The sequence below is a fragment of the Mytilus galloprovincialis genome, chromosome 2, assembly GCF_965363235.1.
Source record: "Mytilus galloprovincialis chromosome 2, xbMytGall1.hap1.1, whole genome shotgun sequence".
NCBI lineage: Eukaryota > Metazoa > Mollusca > Bivalvia > Mytilida > Mytilidae > Mytilus > Mytilus galloprovincialis.
In genome coordinates, this window is record NC_134839.1 from 80,830,600 (window position 1) to 80,857,227 (window position 26,628).

A 26,628-nucleotide genomic window follows, 5' to 3' on the forward strand; every position below is an offset into this window, starting at 1 on the left:
TTCATTGAAATATACATGTTCCTTTATTCAAACAAAAGTGTTTTCAACTTTAGTATACCGCAACACTTAATTACGAAACCATGTTTTGTTACATCTATTTCAACTCTACAAAAAAAATTCAGAATATTTTAGCGGTTTTTGTCTCTTTTCTCATAATATCTTTAAGAAATGACTTCAGATTTTTAGTGTATTTCAAGTTTGTGATTGCACTGCTACACTAAAAATTACATTTGTAACTAGTGTACAAGTTAGAACTATTAGTTTAATACTATTCTTCAAAAACTCACTGCACAGTTATTGAAAAAAGTCATAAATCCTCTTAAAAGAGCACTTTTCTTTGCACTTCTTTTTGAGACTTTTCCTCAAATTTCGAAGAAAAATAAATGGTTTTTACAGAACATTTACACATCAGTAAGGGGCGACTTGTTTATTAACTAATAATGATAGAGGTTTGATGCACATTAAATCGCATTGCTGGTTATCTGAGGATTAATTTGAGCCCTTAACTACATCTGTATGTCAGCAAATGGCGATTCAACAAGTCTAAATGTCCCCAAAAAATCTTGAAATTGGTTTCACCGGAAAGCTGTACCGGTGTGAAAGGGAGAGGGTTAATAAACTCAGTTCATCTAGATTACAAGGAATGCATCTCCTGCTAAACACACTGCAGTGTCAGAATGCAATGAAAATTTTACCTCAATTCAATGTTAACCTGAACCAACGTTAATAAATCAAAATATGGGTCATAGGACCTCCTTTTGATGTTAGTATTAAAGTCTACTTGGGCCACACCATTATACAAAGTCTGATGGTTAAAGGCAAGCAATTGTCTTTAAAATTAAACTGGTGAAGTAGATGCAGATGGCTGTTGAGGGTACATTAATACTTCTTCATCAACCTCTTTGAGGCAAAATCTAAATTGCAGACAAATATGAAGGTTTATGAATAAGGCAGTTTAAATTCAAAATTTAACATGGTTTTAACTGCTTTAAAATATTGTTACTAAGAGCAAAGCAAGTAACCCTCTTCTTTCAAAGCAGGGTCAGTATGTAAATGTACTCTTACAAAGAAGGCAATATATTATCAGTGAAACTATTAAATGAGCATTTAATACTGGGTTTTTTTCTGGACAATGTTGTATTCTTCTTTGAAATGTCATTGCATTTTGTCAAATAATCAAAAGAGATTGTGGAATGAACAGATAGGATAACTGTCATATGCTCAGTTTGGTTGAAAAACTAATAGTACCAGTAAACAATATATAATATACTCTTATAAGATTGACCTCCTTTAAAAAAATATACATACTGTACAATAAATTTGTAACAATAAACAAAGGGTTAGTAGTCAATATCTGGCATAATAAATTAAGTCACAATATTCTTTTTGTTTGCTTTATTATAAGTAAAATTTACTTTGTAGGGTTGTACAAATATTAACCAGTTTAAAGATATGTCTAGTATACTTGTGACATCTTAAATAAGATTTATAATGTTTTATATAAATAATTCATTTATACACTACAAACTTATATCATTTTAGAATATAAGGGACATTTGACAACTACTTTTATCTTTGATTATTTCTTGCCATTCTGAAAAAAGTGAGAGTAAGGATAACATATATATAGAAAATAACATTACTGTATACATTTAACAACGGAAAATATGCACAAATACGTTTGTTGTTTATTTACAAATAAAATCACATAACAAAGATCCCTTTGTGTTCATAAGTACAGCATCACAAAATTAAAAGGGATATTTTACATTTTTTTCTTTTTTATATAATTGCAATGGGTACATGCATATTAAACCAATTCTTATTTGAAGCAAAAGTGTTGCTGTAAATGTTATTGGAACAGTATGTAAAAGAAATTTGTTGATGTATTTGTTAAGGTAAAAAAATACTTAATTTTGAATATCAATTGTGTCTCTTAGATCAGGTCTATAATAATAATTTCAAATGATATAATTATTTATCTTAAAAAAAATAATTAATAACTGTATCATAACAGTTTTGATAAGCATTGATATTTTTTCATAAAAAAAATCAACAGTAAAATTCTTAACTTAAATCAGTAATAACTATCCTAGTCTCAGACATCAAAAACAATCTACGAAGTAAACTAAACTGAACAAAAGTAGTATGCATAAATAATAAAAATGAGAATGGAAATGGGAAATGTGTCATTAGACAACCCAACCAAAGAGCAAATCAAAGTGCTTGTAAGCACAGAAGGGTAAAGATTGTGTTAATTCGTCAGGGGAAGTAAAATTAAATATTGCATTGTCAGTAGTTCATTCAACTACAAATCTGGACAATGAGAGATATCTTCAATTTTTGAAGATATATTTTTAACAGATAATAGATTCCTGCACCTTGCAAAAATTATGTAATTTTCTCGACAGGTGTAACATAGTTTTGTGACTTGAATATCTGAGCATATATTACATTAATAAAATTCTTGAAATTTTTGTGGATAGGATAGAATGTTGTGATCAATGCACTATATTTTGTGTATCAAAAAGGTAGTGATAAGCCTTGGAAGATTTAGATATCAAGTCAGTAACATAGGGTTTTGATTGCATTGCAATCTTTACCCAAAAACAGCCCTAGGCCACCAACGAGTCTTCAACTCAGTGAGAAAATCCAGAAACTGGAGGTGGGTTTCAACTGAACCCCTAACAAAAATGTGTACTAGTTCAGTGAAAATTAATGTCAGAATAAACTCTAAAACATATAAATGAACAAAAGTAAAAAAAGAACATACAAGACAAATACAGTCGACTCTCGTTATGACGAAGTCAGCCGGACCAGAGAAATATTTCGAGATACACGTAGTTTGACTCAAACGAACACCGGAAGTTCGACAATCTAAGGGACACAACTCTTGCTTAGCTTGGTAAAGCTAAAATAAATCCGGGTGAATATAACAAGGGGATCGATATTCTAGTATCAGATCGATGTATTTGTATGTCACAGTCTTTTATTATTATAATGACTGTTATTTTTACTTATTCAATTGTTTCAATTAAAAAAAAATCCTATGGCTTTTCCAAGAGAGTTATTTCCAATCGACAGTTTCGTAATTCAGGTCGCTAATAGCTGACAAAATTGTTTATTCTCGGATACAAGAGATTTAAGAAAATTTTGATTTCTATTCATTTTGTTTTATCTCACTCTTTGTTTTCAAAAGAACATATAATAAGATTAAAGACGCCGTTTGAGTAGTTTTTAGGTGATCATCAACGGAAGCCATAATCCTCACTTTATACACACCCAAGCTCATTAGTGTAAATCACAAATTAATTGTTTTGTAAACAATTTAAATACTTTTTCATGAACATTAACAATTTATCACTAATTATTTATAAAAATTCTATAAAAGATAATCTTAGGTAAACACTCATGGAAATAGCATGTCATAAATCAATACAGTGGTCAGTGACCGGAAATTTAATTACACGTGTATTGTCAGATTAACTCTTCAATCCATCTAAATCCCGGAGGTCATGTTTTGACATATGTGTATTAGTTCGAGATAAAAAATTAATTTTGAATGCTTTTGTTAACCTTGGGACCGTAAATTTAGTTCGACTCAACCGAAATTTCGACTCATCCAATTTCGACTCATCAGGAGTCGAATTACATACTTTTGTATGGAATAAAGTTAGGGACCACGTGAAAACTTCGACTCATCCGAAATTTCGAGTCAACCGAGTTCGAGACAACGAGAGTTAACTGTACATGCCAGACTCCTGACTTGGGACAAGTGCAAAAATGTGACAGTGTTAAACATGTTTTGTGAGATCAACCCTCCTGCTATACCTTATATACCTCTAGCCAATGTAGAATACACAAACACAAGGCAATATGCACAGTAAAACTCAATTTAAAGGAAGTCTGAGTCAGATCTCAGAATAAGCAACAGAAATTTAAACTAAGCAAAATGATAATGATACATAAACTAACAAAAGACTACTAGCAGTTACTGACATGTGAGCTGTATATAGGCAATGATTTCCTGAGAAGAATTGGTGACAATAGCATATAATTTTGTTTAGAAAAGATAAACAAACTTCACAAAACATTGAGTAACGTTGCAGTACAAAAAAAGGAAAAAACTTTAACAAAGTAATAAATTACAAAAGCTATATACATTAATAAATACTATAATAAGGTGACACAGATACCCTAAATATCAACTGTGAAAATTGAATTTGACTTGTGTGTCATGGTCTATGACATTGACTTTTATATGCAAAAATATGCTGTCAAATGGAACATTTGCTATCATATGGAAACTATAAAAAAAAACAATTTTAAGAAAATAGAGGATATAAATAGTCTATACTTTTTTCATTATTTTGTTTTATTCAATATGAATAATTGAGATTTGGGGTTAACATCAATAAGACAGCAACCCCAAAAAACGTGACCAAAAGTATATACAGGTCTACATACAGTCCTAAGTTTGTAAAAGTTGTGAATAAATTAAAAAGAAAGTATCAAGGCTCTGTCATCAATACTAAGTTATCCAACTATATGCGCATTTCATAGATACAATACTTCTCTTTGAGAACATTTAAATAAAATAAATAGAATTAGATGTATTGCAAAATTTGAACTGATATAAACATTGTTGTACATGGGAAGTAATATAAAGTTAAAACAATCATCTTGTCTATCACAGATTATTCATTTCAAATTGCACTGTAGGTAGAGCCATTTTGACACCATAATGTCCAGCCCAAAACTTCCTGTCTTTCCCTGCATGGCGATAGTGGATATATCGAACACCTGGTGGGTAAGCATTAAAAACATGTCTGATCTGAAAAAAAATAAGCATAGGATCAAAACTAATGTAATAGTTCATTCAAATGAAAGAAAACATCCAGTTGTATTGGACTATTTACAATATGTTTAATCTCTCATCATAACATATATAAATAAAAACTCTTTCTTGACCTAACATCTGTTAGATTTTTGTACAACTGATGAGACTTAGACAGACTTGTGTATAATGTACAAATTATAATCTTTGTTCAGGTTTTTTTAATGAGTAAGAGGACATGATTCATAAGGCAAGCTTTTAAGAAGGAAAAGTTAACTAATTTGTAATATTCATGTGTATCCTTTAATATTTGTACATTTATTTTCTAGATATCTTGTTCTATCTGGGTAAACATTCCATATAAGCTTAGTTTTTTTTGTATATATAACTGCAGTTACTTATGTTCTACTTTAATGCAGAGTTTCATAATAAATCTCTATGATTGCTCATTCCTGTTACCTGTTCATCTATATCTGGCAAGCAACACCCTAGTTTTATTATGATAAATTTGTCTTCCCCAGTGGGTTGAGTCGAGAGAGAGCATGTCCTATACTTCAGATAGGTATAATTGCATCTTAAAAACTCTCTTTCAGAAATAAAAGTGTCTATCTACATTCTGCTTATTCATCAGAATCGTTTTCACAACAATATGGTATTTTGTTTGAATTTCACAGGTGTTAAATAACTAATGTTCATTTGTTGCTTTTCCATTTTTCTTGTAAAGGTGATAGTGAAAAATAAACATGATAAGATTGTTTGGACAAACCTGAAACCATTGTCTTCCAGCATTTAAATTGCAGTTGAATTGATGACTATCTAATAATTCTTCCTTGTTTTCAGCATACATTTTTACTTCCATATCAAATTCTGATCCACAGTCAAACCTTGCTGCATACCTGAAATAAGAATGAAGTTTTAAAATTAAGACTTGCTATGATTTTCTCAGAAAAAAGTATTGCATGCAAAATGTTGCTGCATGACAAGGACACTCATGGTAATTAAATTTACCACACACATATTATTAGTTTAAAGATGTTTTTTTCTGAAGGAAATTATGGGTAGGCTCTAGGGGAACATCAAAAGTCAAAAATATTACTGTTGTACAAGGTGCATTGCAGTTTTTGATGTTAAAAAGGTACTTTAACATGATTAATAAAAGAAAAACAATTTGTTACCAAAAGGCTAATCATAAAAATTCTTCAGATAGTTGAATTAATCCCACAACCATGAAAAAAATAATTGTGATGTTCCACATGATAGAACACATATTAATTATATGAAATTTCAGTCCATGGTTAACTTTTTATTGTCAAATACATACAAACAAAGAAGGCTTTTAATAATATATAATTCCATCATAGTGTGCATGATTTTTTCCCCACTTCAATTTCTAGTCCAGCAGTGATGTTGATTGTAGAACCAATGTAACAGATGCTATTCACAGACTTTTACAATGTAAGTGATGCACAATTAAGGATGGAATTTTCTGTGTGTATTTTGATATGTCGTTTAACAAGTCTATCCTTTCAATTGAAAGCATTGAACAACCTTTTCAGACTTGTGAACCATTAAAAGAAAACATGAATTGATAATTAGAAGTGTAAAAGACTCTACCATTCTGAGATGACAATAGGTGGTCTAACATGGTCCAAAATATGGCTATGACAACCTTCAGCAATTAGATCAATCATCTGTTCTCTAGAAGAGTATATGTAGGATGTCACCCAATTCTGTATGTCTCCTGGAAATAAAGAAATAATCATTTTATAAAGGCATTGTAGACTGTTTATTTCACCACACACATATTGCAAAACTGTAGGGTAAATGCTCACCAAACAGCTGATAAACAACAACATTACGAAATCATGTGATTAAATTAAAGTTCAGTTCAAGTTGAAGAAAATGGAAAATGATATATATCATAAAAGCTTAAATAAGCAGCAAAAAAAAATCCTGTCCTGGTGGAAATTTGTCTTATTAGCAATCATACCATATCTCCTTATTTTTATATTCTCAAATTGATGAAAATGGGAAACTCTTATATGAACATGTTCTAAAATCTTCCAGTAAAACTGTCAATAAATGCTGGTAAAAATAATATAATTAACCCTGAACTTACCAAAATTCTTTCCTATAAACTGGTGTAATGGATCGGAACCATGTGGTTGATCTTCTTTTATAAACATTGTCTCATTACGATAGTAATCACCAAGAGGTGTCAGCGACCAGTGCTTCACTCCTTCTGCAAGTAAATGCACATGATGTTAGATGATATAAGTTTTTGTTTTAAGTGTTATATGAGTGTGAATTTGTGTAATATTTTACAGAGAAAAAAAAATCTTATTTCATGTATTTGGAGTCCAAAGATCTTTTTCATAATACATGTACCATCTTTTGACTCCACATTATATAATTTTTCGACAGTACAATGTAACCTAATCTGTGGTTATATCATGTATATATTTGAGTATGAATTTGATGGAATGACAATTCATGTACAAGACCAACCATTTTTTAGATTTATCCCTCTTACACGGTAAGTTGCACTCCCCCACCCCTTTTTCCCACATGAAAATAGCTGGAATGCCACTGCAGCTAATGTAGGATTGTAATGGAAACTCACCACCAATCTTATATAATATATATTCTAAAATTGAGAATGGAAATGGGGTATGTGTCAAAGGGTCATAAACCCGACCAAAGAGCAGAAAACAGCCAAAGGCCACCAACAGGTGTTCAATACAGCAGGAAAATTCCAGACCCAGAGGCGTACTTCTGATTAGTTCAGCTTGCCCTAATAAAAAATATGTATTATGATACTTATGCAGGTTGGGAACAAACCCCCTGTATGGTGATTATACCTCTATAGACGGATAATCCTTCTTTAGAGGGATAAAATTATCCCTCTATAGAGGGGTATTTTTGTTTGCACTGGATTTAAAGCAAATTAGGGCAGAATGGCATTTTCTAGTTATATTGGCTATAATCTCTAGCATTATATGCATCAACATATGCACTTTACTAAAAATTGGGATAACCAGTTTTCTGCTAAAGTGACAAAACTTGCAATCTATTGTAAACCTATTGAACACCTGATCAACAACAAAAGGAATAGTTGACCTTTAAATTTCATGTTAAATCTAACAATAGAAATTCTGTTCAGTGAGGCATAAGTGAGTAGAATTTACCTGATCATCACAGCTTTCAATCATGGTGAATAATAGATTTTATATTTAGTCAGATAAGCATCAAACTGGGCATGTGCATATTAAATTAAGTACATCAAATGGTGCATCAACTGTTCCAGGTTACTGCCATAATAAGTAGAGAATGCCATTCTGCCCTATTTTGATTTAAATCCAGTACCCCTCTATAGAGGGATAATTTTTCCCCTCTATAGAAGGATTATCCCTCTATACAGGTATTATCACCATATAGAGGGTTTGTTCCCAACCTGTTATGAACACCATACTGAACTTCGAAATATATTAAATAAACTAAAATTAAAAATCATACAAGACTAACAAAGGCCAGAGGCTCCTGACTTGGGGCAAAAATGTGTTGGGTTAAACATGTTTTTGAGATCCCAACCCTAGCTCCCCCTGTATTTTATATATATATCTTAATTTTTTAAATGATTTATACCTAAAGCTTTTGAGTTCTTCAACAGATTTCTGGTATAAGGATTTTTAAAATAATACTGTTTGAAGTCAAATGGTCCATCATGATTATGGAGGAGATCTGCAAACAGTATCTGCAATCTCTGGCATTTTAAGTGCCACAGACTCTGAGAGTCAATGACAGTTTTCCACTCTTTGTTTACCCTACTGCACACAAGGAGCAGATCTTTTCCAGGAAGAAACGACAGAATATTTTCAAAAATTTCCTTAGGTACTTCGGTTAGCGGAAATTCTTCCTTCTGCATTTGGCCTCCCATCATTTTTTAATGATCAAAGTGAAACCAAAAGTCACTTGTTTTTAGGTGGGACTAAAACAGGTTCTACAGATAAAAAAAAAAGTTATTTTGTTTATTAAAAAAATAATGACTATAAAAATCATAAGAGCCACACCTTTCAGAAAAATTATATAAAGAAATTCCAATGAAAATAAATCACACAAGAATTTAGGAGGACTGAATAGAAAGACCCAAAATAACAATATCGGACTAGTAGTCATTAATTTAGACCGCCCATTTAGACAACTGTTTATTGATTGTTTACTTCCGGATCGAAAATGTAGATCAACTCAAAACTGACACAAACATAATTATTTACCTTTTTAAGAGTATACGATAAATGGGTAAGATCAGACCCTCGAATATTTCTGTATATTTATTCAATGAATTCCTTGTTGACCCCTGTTTACACTTCAAATTTGGATATCGACTTTCAGCTTCATAATTTATAAATTTTGACATCTTTAACAGGTTGGGAACAAACCCCCTGTATGGTGATTATACCTCTATAGACGGATAATCCTTCTTTAGAGGGATAAAATTATCCCTCTATAGAGGGGTATTTTTGTTTGCACTGGATTTAAAGCAAATTAGGGCAGAATGGCATTTTCTAGTTATATTGGCTATAATCTCTAGCATTATATGCATCAACATATGCACTTTACTAAAAATTGGGATAACCAGTTTTCTGCTAAAGTGACAAAACTTGCAATCTATTGTAAACCTATTTGAACACCTGATCAACAACAAAAGGAATAGTTGACCTTTAAATTTCATGTTAAATCTAACAATAGAAATTCTGTTCAGTGAGGCATAAGTGAGTAGAATTTACCTGATCATCACAGCTTTCAATCATGGTGAACAATAGATTTTATGTTTAGTCAGATAAGCATCAAACTGGGCATGTGCATATTAAATTAAGTACATCAAATGGTGCATCAACTGTTCCAGGTTACTGCCATAATAAGGCCACACCAATTTAATTTCTTGTTCTACGGATTTTTGGACTCCAAAATTTGGGGCGAGCGAGCGATTTGAAAATTTTAATAAAAAAATATTTAATTTGCAAATTTTTGAGGCAAGGCTTGAAAAGTAAAGGCGAGCGATTATAATTTTTTTTTGTAAACATAAAATAGTAGGTTTTGACAATATTAAAGCTTGATTTATCACTTGTACTTTGACATTTCTTTAATTTCTGAAGTATTTTTTCCCTGTTCACCAAGAAATAATTAAATCTGGTCTATGTATGTGTGACTGACAATGAAACAATTCTCCATCCAAGTCATAATCAGTTTGGGGACAACCCCTTAATGTTATAAATATCCCTTTTACATGTTTTATGAGGGATCAATATAAGTTATAATATATTTGTTTGTACAAAAGGGCTCATATTTTCTCAAAGAACTATATATCTATCTGGTAATAAATGGTCAAAACATGTCCTAGAATTTTGTAATATTCCTGGACTTAACACATTTACTTTAACAGTTTAATATTATTCAAAATAAGTGGACCCCTCTTTCAGAAAAGTTGTTTAAAATATGATGTAACTCTCCTCTTTTTGAGTTCAAAATTCTAAGTTTTCAAAGGTTTTGTATAGAAGAACTATAAAAATCCTTGGTATTTCTATTTTCTTTTCTACATCAGTAAAATGACCCCTTGTCTGAAGGAGGGTTGTTCTCAACCTGATAATAACAAACACAGGTCAAAGTACGGCCTTTTACACAGGGCTTTGATACAGACCAAACAGCAGGCTATAAAGGTCCCCAAAATTATTAGCGTACACAATTCGAACAGGAAAACCAATGATCTAATTTATATATCATGTATATCCAAACGGGAAAATACCAATGAACAACTGTCATCAACAAACGATATTAACTGCTGAACGACAGGCCCCTCAATCAATCAGGACAGGTGCATAAACATGCAGCGGCTATCGATAGTTTTGTTTCGCCAGCATACAATATAATTGCAGTTGAAGGCAAATCCTTCAGAAGTTCTTTGTACTTTATTCTAACAACGAACATTTTTTGATAGGGAATATAAGTAAGGGGGAAAGTAACCACTTTTTTGTTCTTTACAGGTATTTCCGCTTTTATAAATTTATTACGGAGCACTCCCGCTTTGGATAAATAGGTTTCATGCTGAAACAAATATTCTCACAGATATTTACAAAGTGTGGTGGGGTGCTTTTATGTTTAAAATCGTTATATATAGGTTAGACTGTGATTTTAAAAATAAATGTAGATATCTTTTTATAATATTTACAAAAAAAACGGTGCGGGAAATGGACATGATTACATTTCCGGATGCGGGGAGCGGGAATATAAAAAAAATTTAAAAAAATTGTTTTGAAAAAAATAGGTGCGGGCGGGTCCGTCGAACAAGGAATCAAATTGGTGTGGCCTAAGTAGAGAATGCCATTCTGCCCTATTTTGATTTAAATCCAGTCTAAACAAAAATACCCCTCTATAGAGGGATAATTTTACCCCTCTATAGAAGGATTATCCCTCTATACAGGTATTATCACCATATAGAGGGTTTGTTCCCAACCTGTTTAAATTTAAAATCTACATAATACTTCTTACCTTCAGTATCTGTATTTTCTAGTATCTGCCTATCTATGTGTGTTGGTAATCTAGTGGTTAAGACAGATAAAAAAAAACATTTTTGAATGTCCTATGTTCGATGAACCACTAGTGGTAAGTCAATGATATGCAGTTGTATAATTTAAAAGCACTAGCATATGTACATTGTATAAAATTGAGAATGGAAATGGGGAATGTGTCGAAGAGACAACAACCCGACCAAACAAAAAACAACAGCAGAGGGTCACCAACAGGTCTTCAATGTAGCGAGAAATTCCCGCATCCGGAGGCGTCCTTCAGCTGGCCCCTAAACAAATATATACTAGTCCAGTGATAATGAACGCCATACTAATTTCCAAATTGTACACAAGAAACTAAAATTAAAATAATACAAGACTAACAAAGGCCAGAGGCTCCTGACTTGGGACAGGCGCAAAAATGCGGCGGGGTTAAACATGTTTGTGAGATCTCAACCCTCCCCCTATACCTCTAACCAATGTAGAAAAGTAAACGCATAACAATACGCACATTAAAATTCAGTTCAAGAGAAGTCCGAGTCTTATGTCAGAAGATGTAACCAAAGAAAATAAACAAAATGACAATAATACATAAATAACAACAGACTACTAGCAGTTAACTGACATGCCAGCTCCAGACTTCAATTAAACTGACTGAAAGATTATGATTTCATCATATGAACATCAGGCACAATTCTTCCCGTTAGGGGTTTAGTATCATACCATCATAACATATATGAGAAGAACATAACCCGTGTCATGCCAACAACTGTTTTTAGAATAAATGTGTTTAGTTCCGATGCAAAGACCTTATCAGTGACTCAATATTAACGCCAAAATATGCAATCTTTAATGACTTGACAACAGTATCGTAATTATATCCCTTCTTAATAAGTCTATTCAAAGGTTTTGTAAGTTTCTGAGGTGAATACTGACACCTTTGTGCTTTATAAAGAATATTTCCATAAAAAATTGGATGTGAAATACCTGAACGTATTAGAAGTCTGCATGTTGAGCTATATTTACGAATGATGTCTTTATACCGATGATAAAATTTAGTAAATGTTTTGACTAGTTTGTGATATCGAAAACCCTGGTGTAATAATTTTTCAGTAATACATAAATTTCTCTCGTTAAAATCTAAAACATTGTTACATACACGAGCGAATCGTACAAGTTGAGATATATAAACACCGTAAGATGGTGACAAGGGAACGTCACCATCTAAAAACGGATAATTAACGATAGGAAATGAAAAATCATCCCTTTTATCATAAATTTTAGTATTCAGCTTTCCATTAGTGATATAGATATCAAGATCGAGAAAAGGGCAGTGGTCATTGTTAGTATTAGCTTTATTTAAAGTAAGTTCAACAGGATAAATTTCATTAATATACATACTGAAGTCGTCATTATTGAGAGCCAAAATATCATCCAAATATCTAAAAGTATTATTAAATTTGTTTATCAGATGTTGTTTCGATGGGTCTTTGCTTATTTTTGTCATAAATTGTAACTCATAACAATACAAAAATAGGTCCGCAATAAGTGGTGCACAGTTAGTCCCCATTGGAATTCCTATAATCTGACGATATACGGAATCCCCAAAGCGAACAAAAATGTTATCTAGTAAAAATTCAAGGGCATATATAGTATCAAAGCATGTCCAATTAACATAGTTTTTTTGTTTATTGCTACTAAAAAATGACCTAAAAGAGTTTGAACATATATATTCACATTCTGATTTTTTGAATGCCCATTTAATTAGGTGTGTGAATTTTTTCTTAATGAGAATGTGAGGCAATGTGGTATACAGGGTAGAAAAATCAAAACTTTGAACAGATTCAAAATCACCAATATAAGCATGCAATTTATCAAGTACTTCCAACGAGTTCTTGACACTCCAAAAGTAATTTATTCCACTATTTTCGAAGGCCTTATTTGAACAATTTATTATCAGGTTTTTAATTGTACCAAGTGTGCTGGTAAGAAGAATAGACAATTTAGTAGTTGAACAATGGCTTGAAGACGAAATAAATCTATATTTGTAAGGGGTTTTGTGTAGCTTTGGAAGCCAATACATAGTTGGGATTTTCATTGTATTTGGTTCTGCTTGTAAAGCGGTGGCTAAAAGTTCATGTTTGTTACAGATTTCGTTTTCTGAAAATGGAGTCAGTTGGAATGTTGGTGAATTGGTGATTTCCTTTTTCAGAACCTCAATGTAAAATTTACGTCAAACAATAATAATATTATTAGCAGCTTTATCGGCCGGGACAAAAACAAATTCCTTGGCTAGTTCTTTTAGTTTATGTTTGATACGAGAAATAGGTTTATTGTGGTTATTGTTTATAGTAAAATGTTCTTTAAAATGTTGAATACGTATATCAACTATCTTCATTACTGAATTAAAAAAAGAGTCCAAAGATTTTTTGTCAGCTTTTTCCCGTTTTATCCATTTCATACAGTAAGTATGGAGTGAGTCATGGATGATATTACGACACTCATTCCAATTAATAATTGACGGGGGACGATATTTAGGTCCTTTACTGAGGAATGATTTTAACTCTCGGTCTTGAACGATGTTAAGATCTCCTGTTATAACATGGGAAATGGGTCCATAAATATATTCTGAATTACTGCAATTACATGTACATGAAGTAGGTGTATTTTCACTAATATTAACATCTTTACACAATTGACTATAATTAAACACAAATTTCCGGGTAGATTTCTTGTAAATATAACAAATAAGAGGTAGCTCAGTATTGTCAAAATATCCAGGAATTTGTTCTTTAACAGAATGGTCGTTAAATATACCGGCAATATTTACAAAATCAAAGCCTTTATTGACATACTTTATTTTAATAAAATGTTTTTTATGATCTTCAGGGCGATCAATTTTGGGAAATAATTTAGAATAACAATATGCCATAATAATTTGAACAATTTCATACTTAGGACTGCTATATGAAATTGTATTGCAATCCTCCAAAATTTTATTTAACTTATTAACCGGTAACGAACAGAGTTTTGTTAACAGATAATGTCTGCATGTATGTACAAAGATCCCTCTGTGAACGGATCACCCCTTGATTGCTGTGGGGATACCACAGGCACTTGTTTCTATCCATTGGAAGGTCGACTATCCATATAAATAGAAGCTTCTATTTTAATATATGGATAGTCATATTAGTCGACCTTCCAATGGATAGAAACAAGTGCCTGTGGAGGATACAGTGGAATTCATGTACACTTCCTATCAGGATTAATGGAGATGTGTCACTAACTTACGTGTATATCATTATATACAACCCACCACCAGGACAATCCTCAACCCAACACAGAGGAAGTCTGTTATTATGGTGGAGCAAGCCTAAGAACTCGGAGAAAACCACTGGGCTTCTAGGCTGGAACAGACAAGGCTTAAATTAAAATATTGTTTGTTTGCAGTTTACCGACCGACCCTTGAAAATCCTCCCGACTGTGAAAATTTGATTGCTTTAAATTTGAAGAAATTTTTTTAATACTTCTATTGACGCGATCCGGAACTTTGGGTCCTTTCCGGAAATGATTTAAAGTCTGGGTCAATTACGCATTTCTTACCTTACCGCTGAATCTTCTTCCGTCCTTCAGGACAACCTCCAAAGGAGTAGTAGTAATAATCAACCTCCACCATCAAGAAATAAACAGTTGTATGTACACAATATATACAGTTTTTCTTTTATTTTGTACACAAAATTCCACTCACACACGATTCAATGTTTATCTTCTAGTCTTAATAGGTGTGAGTAGAAATCCTTTTCACCGTAGTTTTTACTGGCGGCTTTGTCTTATCGTACAGTATAGTGTGGAGTGACCCACGCTTACTATGCTGTTATAATATTCGTTTATTTTCGGGTTTGGTATAGCAGTATAGTGTGGTGGAACCCACGCTTACTAAATATCTTCATACTTTTTGGATGGTTTACATCACAGCTGTTATAATTTTAATTTAACTTTCTTTTTCTCTTTGTGTTGAATTATCGTTCTGGCTCTAATGGAATGAAGGGCAAAACACAGTTTTCGAGATATAAGTTCACAGTTCTGCTCACCTTTCTTATTTAAAATTATATCTGTTTGAAGTTCGTTAATTTTCGAGCAGTCCAGAATTAATTGTAATTTGGAGTCTGTATTTCAAGTTCGTTTTTTCTTAGCTTCCCGTCAAGCGTTCATGTGACCGTTTAATGATAAAGCACATGGAAATTGTTTACAGGTATCCATGAAGTCACGGAGGAGTACTTTACGCTGTCGTCTCGTGTCAATTTTAAGACAAATAACAAACAAAAATGTTTATTAGTAAACTGTTTATACAGATTCAGGCACATGTAATGATATGTGATGATATCTTTGATGATGATGCAGCGGATATTCATAACTGACACGATAACCATTCTGTCTCAAACAAATCGGGTACAGAATCTGTGGAGCCTGGCTTTATGGAACCAATTTCAGTGGTTAAATAATTCGACAGCAGCTTGAAGTATGGCATATTTTCTACAAATCGCTGTGAAGATGACAAAGATGAAACCACTCCTCCGTAACTTAAATCTTCATGGATATCTGTAAACACGCCTGTACGGAGGAAGGGCTCATTTGAAATGTTAATGGATATAGATCATGCCAAATCAATAAGAAGCAACCATAACTACACAAAGATGTAGAGAAAATGAATGGTTAGCTTGAAAAATAAATATACTCTCTCTATATTAAATCTATCTTCGATTGCAATGAGTATGCTCCTTTAGGATAGGGGGGGGGGGGGGCTGCCCCACTCATTGCAATTATTCTCTTTCTTACAATATTTAATATACCCAAACTGTGTGGCCTGTGTGAATTCAATTAAAACATGTCCTTAGGAGCTATGCTGCCAATTTTTTGTATGCATTAAAAACATTTCAGTACAGACCATTTACTTTTAATGGGGTGCTATGGATTTCACCCCAAACTTTAGATTTCTTTGGTTTTCATTAAAGCCTGGCAAAAATATAACCTTATCACATATAATTAAATATTGTAAGAAATATGAAAACAGTCGAATGTCTTAATACTTTTTTTTCAAGTTGCCTTTTCAATGGTTATTTTTTTTATTAAAAATACACTCTTTAATACATTGTCTTATAAATCTTTAATATCTACATTTTTCTGATGAAAATACTCTACTCATGAAAACATTCTAGTCAAGAAGCATAATGTCTGAATATATTTCTTTAAAACAGTTCTAGTCATAATGACATTCCTTGTTTATAAGTGTTCCAGTATTTAATAATTATACCATATTTTATGTCATATATTGGATAATGACACTATGTTAAAGTTTCAGTTTTGGTTAAAAAGTTTTTTATCTGAAAATGCCTGTTCATTTGATGTTGGTTTTCAGCATGTCCAGTGTTTGTTGTTTTAAAATGTTTTTTTTTCTTCACAAGAAACTTGGTTTAGTGTAACTGCTTGTTTAAATTGTATTTTGGCTGATAAAATAAAATATTTTTCCTACCTACCGACCCTTCAGTCTGAAGGTACAGTCGGAAAACTGCAAACAAACATATTTTTAAGGTTGTCCCAAACTGAAGAGATATCTATAGATTGATCTTCAGGTCAAAGTCGGGAACCACTTTGACCAACCGAGGCCCCCAAAGTACACATTCTACATGTTCTAGTTTTATCTCCTGTTAAGGTACCAGAGATGTGTGTGGGCGGGTGAAAATCACCCTACTAAAACGTACTGAAATTCCAGCACCCCAAGTCAGGATCAAACCAGGGACCTTCAGCACTGTAGCCAATAGTCTTAAACACTAGGTTACGAACCAACATATCACATTTTCATGGAGATTATTTGGCCTGCACCCCTCAGTCATGGTCTATTGACTTTGAAACTTTTGTTTAGTTTGCATGAATTGTTTTTTGTGATCAAGGTCAGTTTAAGATTAACCATTAATGTTAAGTCAATGATATTTGGGATGTAATTATATTCATGATATTGGCATTCCCAAGTTATATTTCCATCAAGATTATGTAACGGTGATTAACCCGAGACCTCATTATGGTTTAATGACTTTTTCATAGTTTACAAGTTAATGTTTGTGTTTATATAATTAAGTTTGTTTAAGCCCCAGTCCTAGTAAACCACGCTCACCGCAATCTAAAATAAATTCAGATCGTGGTGAGGTTGCGGTATGAGCGGCATGAAAATGTAAATTTTCATTGCTTTCACTATGCAAAAATGTCCTCATTATGCTTTTATTACAACAATCCCGCTACAATTATACCACGTTCTCACCGCGCATTTTCTGCGACCTCACTACGCTTGTCAAGATCTTCCTACGCTCATCACGTTCTCACTACGACTATAACCTGAGTTATCCGATTGCAACATGATCTTCCAACGCTTCTGCGATTATAGCACGTTCTTACCACGACCATACTACGTTCATACCGCGATCTTACATGTACTACGTATACGTTCTCAGCAATAACGTCAATATCGTGTTCCATATCAATACAGTTCCATTCCTTCTATTTCTGATTTCTCTGAAACAATACAGTCATGCCACCAGAATCTACTAGAACATGTGGGTGTGGTGGTAGGGGTTAATGTAGAGGCAGAGGGAGCTCTGATAGTAACGAATCCTGATCAAGCAGAGATGTCGGACCGACCAATCAAATCCTAAATTTCAACCTATTGCTGGTCCATGAAGCTCAAATGACCATATGTCATTGAACGTTTAATAGCAGAGATGACACAGATGTGTCAATAGATATAGGAAGATGTGGTATGAGTGCCAATGAGACAACTCTCCATCCAAGTAATAATTTATAAAAGTAAACCATTATAGGCCAAGGTATGGCCTTCAACATGTAGCCTTGACTCACACCGAACAGCGAGCTATAAGGGCCCCAAAAGTTACTAGTGTAAAACCATTCAAACGGGAAAATCAACAATCTAATCTATATAAAAACGAGAGGCTTGATTGAGCCGTTAGAGAAAATGGACTAGAAGTCCTAACTACATACAAACAAACAAAACCTGGAGAGATTTAATATATTTTATGTGAAAATGACAATGGGAATGGTGGTCGTAGTATGAACGTACATGTAGTCAGGTCGAAAGAAGAGCGTGATGAGAACGGCAAGGGCGTGCTAGAATCATACTATGTCGTGAACAGGGTGGTATAGTTGTACTGAAAGCATAGATGGGTCGCGGTGAGAACGTGATGCTTGTAGTGAGGTTGTAATAATGTCGCTGTGAGATCGTAGTGCAGTCTCTCCGAATAGAATCATGATTTCACTACGCTCTTGCTACCTTTGCAATCTAACTATGATCTTAGTGCGCCCTCACTACGCTTCTACTACGGCCTGATTTCTCCACGACTGCACCACGATTGTTTTGAACCTTTTCATAGTTGGTCATGCTCATCACGATCTTGAAGACCTCACCACGACCGTGATACGACCTTACTGCGATCTACACGATCGTACTATGATCACCAATATTTGCATTTTTTTTACAGATCGTAGTGCGATCGTGGCCTAGTGGGACTGCAGTATTAAAGAGAGCGACTTATCATGCTTATGAGATTTCAGTGGTATTTGGTATGCAGTTGTATTAGCATTGCCACATCTCATTTCCTTGGAAATTGTTTAGCCCTGTACCTTTAAATTCAGTCATGGTTCTTTGAATATTTGCATAACTTACATATTAAAGGATTGCTATTTCAATTTCATCATTTACAGTGTCAAAATAACAAATAGGCAAGACATATCTCTGTCCTTATAGTTAATTAAATATATGAATCAAAGGAAGTGGGAAGTTTAAGTAATCTATACATGGACATGTATTACAGAATCTTGGGTCCAAAGTGGAGGTTAGTTTTAACCCTTTTTTCTAGGATTAAGTATTGAACTGGAAATAAAATTTGTGGACCTATAAAAGATAAGAATACATTGTACATCTATAAAAATAAACACAGAATCGAAAGATTTGTCTTTTTATTTAAATTACAATATACCAGAATATGACCATCATATTGTAACATAAGGAAACTAATTGCATGCAGACAACAACCATTGTTCTTTTGCTGTCAAGCACATATTAATACGAGTATGGAGTAGTAATATATATATAATTTTTATTATAATTTTTAGGGTTCCCCATGCATTGTTAACAAATTATTGTTTCTACAATTTGAGTGGACAGTTACAAAGTATGTAGGATGACTTGCAGATGTTCTTGTGGTCTAGGATGTGTGGTGAGGATTTTCCACTCAGCATTAGTTCTTGGTGTACCAATATCATTGCTTTTTATAGATTCTGGTTTGTATGATATTTTTAAGAACTTAGTAGGGGTACAGCAAAGTATAATGTTATCCTACACTCAATATCTGTTTTCTGTGTAAAAGAAACACAGACGACTACAACATGTACATGTAAGTAACATGTCAAGAAGCCTAAGTTACATTTTGATAACACATGATTGAAAAATGAAAATGAAGACATTCTTACATTGTACATTTTTTGTACATCAAACAATTAGATTACTAGCAGACTTGGACTATGAACTGTAAACATGGTAAAAGTGCTCAGATCTTATGTTGAGTATATATTTGTTTTGTAACATACTGACTGCAGAATTTGAAGATTGGAATACATGTAATGTCAAAATTTTCTATGGCCCTCATTCCATAGCACTCAACTTATCTTAATTTGTAAAATGAATATTTAGAGTCAAGTTTTAGACGTTCGGTATTTTGATAATTTATATAAAAATATTTTGTAGCACTGAAGGAAGCATTGGTAGAATTTAAAGATCCAGTTTATGGTATTGGCTATGTTTTGATTCTGACACTGTCCCTGGTATTATACTATCTAGCATGCTTTGTAGAACCTGGTTATGTACAGAAACAAAAGGTATTTACTCATTGCTACAAATGTATTGAATGGTTACAGTTATTTCATTTTACATAGATTTGTATGTGATTTCAATAATGTAAAATGAGAAAATGAGGGTAATCTTGCTGTATAAAGAAGGAGGAAGTATACCAGAAAATTTTGACCACGCTTTTCTGGATGCTTATATATGGCTGTAAATCTAATGTATATACATTAAGTATATCCTTTTTTGATAATGTTCAGTTTATGTTATATATTTTTACAGTAAACCTTTATCTTAAGACTCTTTACAGCAGTATTTGTAGCTTTCACTGATGCCTTTTTAGCTCACCTGGCCCGAAGGGCCAAGTGAGCTTTTCCCATCACTTTGCGTCCGTCCTTGTTAACTTTTACAAAAATCTTCTCCTCTGAAACTACTGGACCAAATTAAACCAAACTTGGCCACAATCATCATTGGGGTATCTTGTTTAACAAATGTGTCCAGTGACCCCGCCAACCAACCAAGATGGCCGCCATGGCTAAAAATAAAACATAGGGGTAAAATGCAGTTTTTGGCTTATAACTAAAAAACCAAAGCATTTAGAGCAAATCTGACATGTGTAAAATTGTTTATCAGGTCAAGATCTATCTGCTCTGAAATTTTCAGATAAATCGGACAATCCGTTGTTGGGTTGCTGCCTCTGAATTAGTAATTTTAAGGAAATTTTGTTGTTTTTGGTTATTATCTTGAATATTATTATAGATAGAGATAAACTGTAAACAGCAATAATGTTCAGCAAAGTAAGATTTACAAATAAGTCAACATGACCGAAATGATCAATTGACCCCCTAAGGAGTAATTGTCCTTTATAGTCAATTTTTAACAATTTTCATAAAATTTGTAAATTTTTATTAACATTTCCCACTGAAACTACTGGGCCAAGTTCATTATAGATAGAGATAATTGTAAGCAGCAAGACTGTTTAGTAAAGTAAGATGTACAAACACATCACCATCACCAAAACACAATTTTGTCATGAATCCATCTGTTTCCTTTGTTTAATATTCACACAGGCTCTTTAAAGCCTCTAGTTTGTCTATATAGTGGTTCTATATGAATAAAAAGATATGTACATGTAGACTAATGCTTCAATGACACAGCAATCCAACCACACACAAAAACACAAAACAATCAAAATTAAGATAAAAGTATCTTGTATTTAACAATAGACATTCAACATTCAATAAAGTAACAATATTTTAAGGTCTTAATGACTGACAATGACTGAGTGTAAAATTTACTGAAAAAATTGAACAAAGACTATCAAAGATTGGTTAGCAGTTATATATTTAGGATATATAATATTGTTAGATATTTACCCTCTTGCTTTTGCATGAAAAACATCAAAATAATTTCACTCGTAATTTCTAGTCCGAAACAATATTTCTGTTAAAATGATTTTTCCATAGCTAGACCTCACTTGTGTAAGAGTCAAATGCTGTTTGATGTATATGTCATTGTGACAGCAACCAAACAACAAGTGCCATCTAAACATATTTATTTATAGTGGATTGGGAAACAAGTTATTTCAAATTATATTAATCCTTTTCCACTTTGCGGGTGCGAGTGCTGTCTTGTAGCGGCATTAGCCTGCTCTTTTTTGACAACGCAAGTTTACTAAGATAGACATCAAAGTACATGAAGTATGTGAATCTGAAACCGAAGATAAAAGTACAAAATGTACCTAACAAAATGGCAAACATTGGGTTATTTTTCCAGAAATCAGGAAATAACAACATCGCATATGAAGACAGTTCATCAGAAGATGAAGAAGCACAGATGGTGAATAAAGATAAAGAAAGCCTTTACAGATACTGTGACTTTTGTGAAATGGAGGTAAAACATATTAAATCAATCAACTGTGGATTCATTAGTTTTTGTTGGATATGAATTTTCGTGGGTTTCGTGGGTACAGGTGAATCCCAAATTCAAATGTTCAACCTATAACATATTTTCAATAGGCTTTGCATACAGAACTTTGGCAAAACCACGAAATCAAATATCCTGGAATACGCAAGTTTTCAACAATCCACAGAAATTAATATCCACGAAAATAAATGAATCTACAGTATAAAGAGCTAAATTCCAAATACAAGTGCTTGTTCATAAAACAGGAATTTTCTTAATTTCATGTCTATTATTTCTTTGCTGTGATTTGTATCTTATATAAACTTCATATGGTTGTGAAATAATGATTGGTCATGTTTTATGATGTTAAAATTCCCAGTAATAATACTTGTGCTCTATAATGATGTTCTGGGCATTTAAAAGTAAATGTTTGTATAAACTGAAGACTTTTCTAGTAATTTTAATATTGTTTTGTCAAATATAAATTCTTTATGATAATCTATACTATTAAACGAGAAGACCTCATTTTGTGTGTTGCTTCTCTTCCTTCCACGATTAACTAATCGCCATGCCTCTGTGTTCTATAGGTAACATGTATAGTCGCATTTGTCATCCATTCTTATGATTATTCAGATTGAGTTATTTTTGGAGAAAAACGACAAAAAAGTAGTCCGGATACTGATTCCGTCATCAGACTGACTTTTAGTCATAGATAAGACTTCTGGTTTAAAACAACCAATCGTATGATAGATAACAAAAATAGAAAAATAAATAAGCCAATCAGAGCATTCTCCATATCATGGTGTTTAGATTGCAAGAAACACAACTATTATACTTCCTTAGAGAGGACAATTATTTTACGCATTTTATCTACAGGTAAACTACGATTATGCTACTTTAATATATAGATCCTCTCTGCATTCTGTCTACTGTTTTCTTTGAAATTTTTACTATTTAAGGGGTCATACCAGTAGCATATATATAAAAATAAATAAAACATGTGGAAACAAGAATGTGTCCATAGTACACAGATGCCACCTCGGCACTATATTTTCTAAGTTTCGAGTTGATTGGACTTCAACTTCATCAAAAACTACCTCGACCAAAAACTTTAACTGAAGCGGGACAGACGGACGGACATCACGAACGAACGCATGGATGTACAGACTAGAAAACACAATGCACATAAATGGGGCATAAAAATTTATTGTTGAAAGTGAAAGTAGTGATTTGGCAAAAATGAAAGTAGGGTAGAGACTAGAGGGAGGCAGAACCTTTTTCGGGACTTCGGGATCAGGTGTTTTTAAGCTCGGGATTTGGGGATTGATCAATACGGGATCCCAGAATATATTTTACGATTTCAATATTTCGGGATATGAATTTCTTCAAATTCTGCATCTCAGGATTTCATGTTTTCAAGACCGGGTTTTCGGGATCAGGGCCCCTCCGACCCCCCCCCCCCCCCTCTCTAATTAGCCTTTGTCGGTCTTAGTCATTTATACAAGGTTCATATCCTACCATTGGCATGATAATGAGGCTCTCAGAAGAAAAAGCACCGATGGATCCTATTGTCCTAGAAGCATATTTTATTAGACTTATAATGGTCTATATATAAGTAGTTACAATTATTTCATGTTTGAAGCAGTGCAAATTTTTAATTTAATCTGACTTTTACCAAAAGATGCATTGTAGCAAAGGAGAAGAATAATTTAGGTCTGAGGCCAGAAACACAAAAATAGTTGAATTTAACAAAAAGGAAACAAATTTCGAACTTTGGAAAAGGGAGAGGGCTTTTGATACCTTTTGTGAAATTCTCCATACATAATTATCTTTTACAAACATCATCCTACAACAGTTCACAAGCTGTATATGCCCGCGATTTCGTGGGTGTATTCTAGTCAACTTTTAAAATAAGACTCAGAATTTTTGTTATAATTACGATTTTGGGGGAAAATGATAAACCCAAATTAACAATTAAAAATAAAGAGATGTGGTATGATGTTCAGTGAGGTAACTATCCAACAGAGTCCAAATGGCATGGATTAAGGCAACTCTCATGACTATAGGTCACGATACAGCCTTCATCAATAAGCAAATCCCATAATATATGCCAGCTATAAACGGCACTGGTATGACAAAATGTCAAAACACCTCAAATTAAAAAAACAACTGTCTGACTTATGACAAAACAATAAACGAGAAAAAAAAAAATATGTCAGACAGCAACCAGAGAGGCCCACTGAATTTAAGGGTCATGTCTTGTGACAGGCATATGTAGAATGTGGCAGTTTTAGACATGTTTGTGAATGCTCAACCCACTCATATCCTGGGACAGTGGAATGTGTCTCATAGGAAATCAGACCACATCCTCTCATTTCGATATCTTACTAACTAATTGTTTTTATTGGTGATTTTAGCAACCTATGAGGAGTAAGCATTGTGAAGACTGTAAAAAATGTGTCAGACGATATGATCATCATTGTCCATGGCTGGAGACTTGTGTTGGAGAAAGGAATCATAAATATTTCTGGTTATTTCTAGCAGTTACTTGTATACTTATCCTTTGGACATTCCTGATAACATGGTATGTAAATGTGTACAAATGCCGTTTAAGATAAAGGTAAAATGTTTCGTCCTGAAGGAAAGAGATGCAGAAAGGTACAATTTGCTCACAATTTTTTGTGTTTTCTATTATTGTAAATTTTATTATGATATTTGATGAATTTTTCATTGGAACATCATGAAATTTCTATCAATTTATAAACAATGGAACTTTTTAAATTTCTTTAGTAGTTGCTTATGAAGCAGAAGTAAAACAGGGTTCTCACTAAGGCGAGTCCATGAGTCCTGGACTCACCATTTTCAAAACTGGTGAGTCCACAGATGCATCAAGATTGAAATATTTTGTATAAACTGAACACAGTTAAACACAAATATCATCATTTTATAGCAAAAGTTTAAAAGTGATCTGAATTTAATGTCATTTCATTGCTCTGTTAGGAAATGGAGACTAAAATATTACATTATATTGCAATAAAATATTTTCTTCTTTCTGTTGGACTCATCATGGCTAAAAATGACGAGTCCCTGGACTCGCCTTCAAAAATCCTTAGCGAGAACCCTGGTAAAATATTATTTTTTATATGTTTTATTTATAGCCTTATGTTTATATTAATATTTTTGAGACTTTTATTAGTCAATAGTATCACAACCTCAACCAGATAGCAAATGGCTTATAGTCTACAGTAAACAAGCAGATACATTGTAGTCTATGCTCTTTGTCATTCTAGAGTTATGGAACTTTAAATGTTTGAATTAAAGCTCTAGAAAAGAGATTTCATCAATATGTCACCTTCATATAATTGATCACTATGGATATTTTTTTTTAAATGTTCTGCAGACTTCTTGACAAAGGTTTTACATATTTTTTTTCTATTTGCAGGTCGTCGTTTAAGTACCAGTTAACATGGAAAGAATGGTTTAAATCTAATATAGTATTGTTGATAGACATGTTTGTACTTGTGTTTGGAGGGATGAGTGTGATTGGTTTATTCTGTTTCCATAGTTACTTAATGATAAAAGGAATGACTACATGGGAAATGGTATCAAGGGAGAGAATCACGTACCTCAAATATTTCGACTATGATTTTAATCCTTTCGATGAAGGATGCATAAAGAATATATATTACTTTCTGACAAGTGATAAAGTGAAAAGATGGGAAGTCACATATGAAAAAAAGGCAAACATAGGAAAGAGAAAGAAAAATATTGTGTAAAACATTAGTAAACACATAATTGCATTTCTTCAAATATCTTGTTCAAAGAAACATTTATTACAATGTCTCATCTTTAGAAGATAGTTTTTTTTATGCCCTTGACGTAGCAGAGATTTTGTGAATGTCTTGTCTGCAACAATAGTCAAAGAATGTGAGACAATGGGAATTATAACCTGGCTACAGCAGACAGCTTTATATATTTTAAAAGGTAGAAGACCTGGATGCTTCATAAATTGAATGCAGAAACCTTATGTTACTGAGTTTTCATTTGTCTTATATGTCTGTTGTCCTTGACCTCATGTTCATAGTTCAGTGACTGATTCAAAAAAGATTATTTTGTTGTTATGTGAAATACTCAGTTATTTATGTGCAATAGGATAATATCAGATTATTACATGGCATTTTTCATATGGCATGTATTATCAGCCCTAGGTCCAGTATCAGCCTAAGAGCTCATTTGCTGCATGGCTTGAAGGCTGATATTGACCGAGGGCTGATAATATATGCGATTTGAAAAATGACATTTTATTAATAACAGATTATTAAATGGCATTTTTCATATCACATGTATTATCAGCCCAAGAGCCGCATGGCTCAAGGGCTTATATTGACCAAGGGCTGATTATACATGAGGTATGAAAA

The 26,628-nt window shown here is 32.9% G+C and overlaps 2 protein-coding genes across 5 annotated transcripts; one reads left to right on the top strand and one right to left on the bottom strand.

The window, feature by feature from the left end:
- Positions 1–1,380: 1,380 nt before the first annotated feature.
- LOC143064553 (F-box only protein 6-like) lies at positions 1,381–11,406 on the bottom strand. The gene is made up of 5 exons (XM_076237459.1): positions 11,384–11,406; positions 6,957–7,079; positions 6,452–6,578; positions 5,604–5,733; positions 1,381–4,834 (listed from the first exon to the last, which is right to left on the bottom strand). The coding sequence occupies exons 2-5, from the start codon at positions 7,021–7,023 to the stop codon at positions 4,691–4,693; spliced, it is 468 nt and encodes a 155-aa protein (XP_076093574.1). The 5' UTR covers positions 7,024–7,079; positions 11,384–11,406; the 3' UTR covers positions 1,381–4,690.
- Positions 9,007–26,065, top strand: LOC143064552 (palmitoyltransferase ZDHHC12-B-like). 4 transcript variants are annotated; one of them, XM_076237456.1, is made up of 7 exons: positions 9,040–9,136; positions 18,945–19,026; positions 19,579–19,746; positions 20,210–20,340; positions 22,082–22,198; positions 24,628–24,794; positions 25,653–26,065. In XM_076237456.1, the coding sequence occupies exons 3-7, from the start codon at positions 19,647–19,649 to the stop codon at positions 25,984–25,986; spliced, it is 849 nt and encodes a 282-aa protein (XP_076093571.1). In that variant the 5' UTR covers positions 9,040–9,136; positions 18,945–19,026; positions 19,579–19,646; the 3' UTR covers positions 25,987–26,065. The 4 variants fall into 4 exon arrangements, with proteins under 4 accessions (XP_076093570.1, XP_076093571.1, XP_076093573.1 ...); XM_076237455.1 differs by lacking the exon at positions 18,945–19,026 and having other exon boundaries at positions 9,007–9,136; XM_076237458.1 differs by lacking the exons at positions 9,040–9,136; positions 18,945–19,026 and adding an exon at positions 15,694–16,112.
- The last annotated feature ends 563 nt before the right edge of the window (positions 26,066–26,628 follow it).

Coding starts and splice junctions, on each gene's coding strand:
- LOC143064552 (XM_076237455.1), top strand. CDS start 19,647: ATGACTTGCAGATGTTCTTGTGGTCTAGGATGTGTGGTGAGGATTTTC. Junction 20,341..22,081: donor GTTATGTACAGAAACAAAAG/GTATTTACTCAT, acceptor TTATTTTTCCAG/AAATCAGGAAATAACAACAT. Junction 24,795..25,652: donor TGGACATTCCTGATAACATG/GTATGTAAATGT, acceptor TTCTATTTGCAG/GTCGTCGTTTAAGTACCAGT.
- LOC143064553 (XM_076237459.1), bottom strand. CDS start 7,023: ATGTTTATAAAAGAAGATCAACCACATGGTTCCGATCCATTACACCAG. Junction 5,734..6,451: donor CCTATTGTCATCTCAGAATG/GTAGAGTCTTTT, acceptor TTCTTATTTCAG/GTATGCAGCAAGGTTTGACT. Junction 4,835..5,603: donor CTGGAAGACAATGGTTTCAG/GTTTGTCCAAAC, acceptor ATTTTTTTTCAG/ATCAGACATGTTTTTAATGC.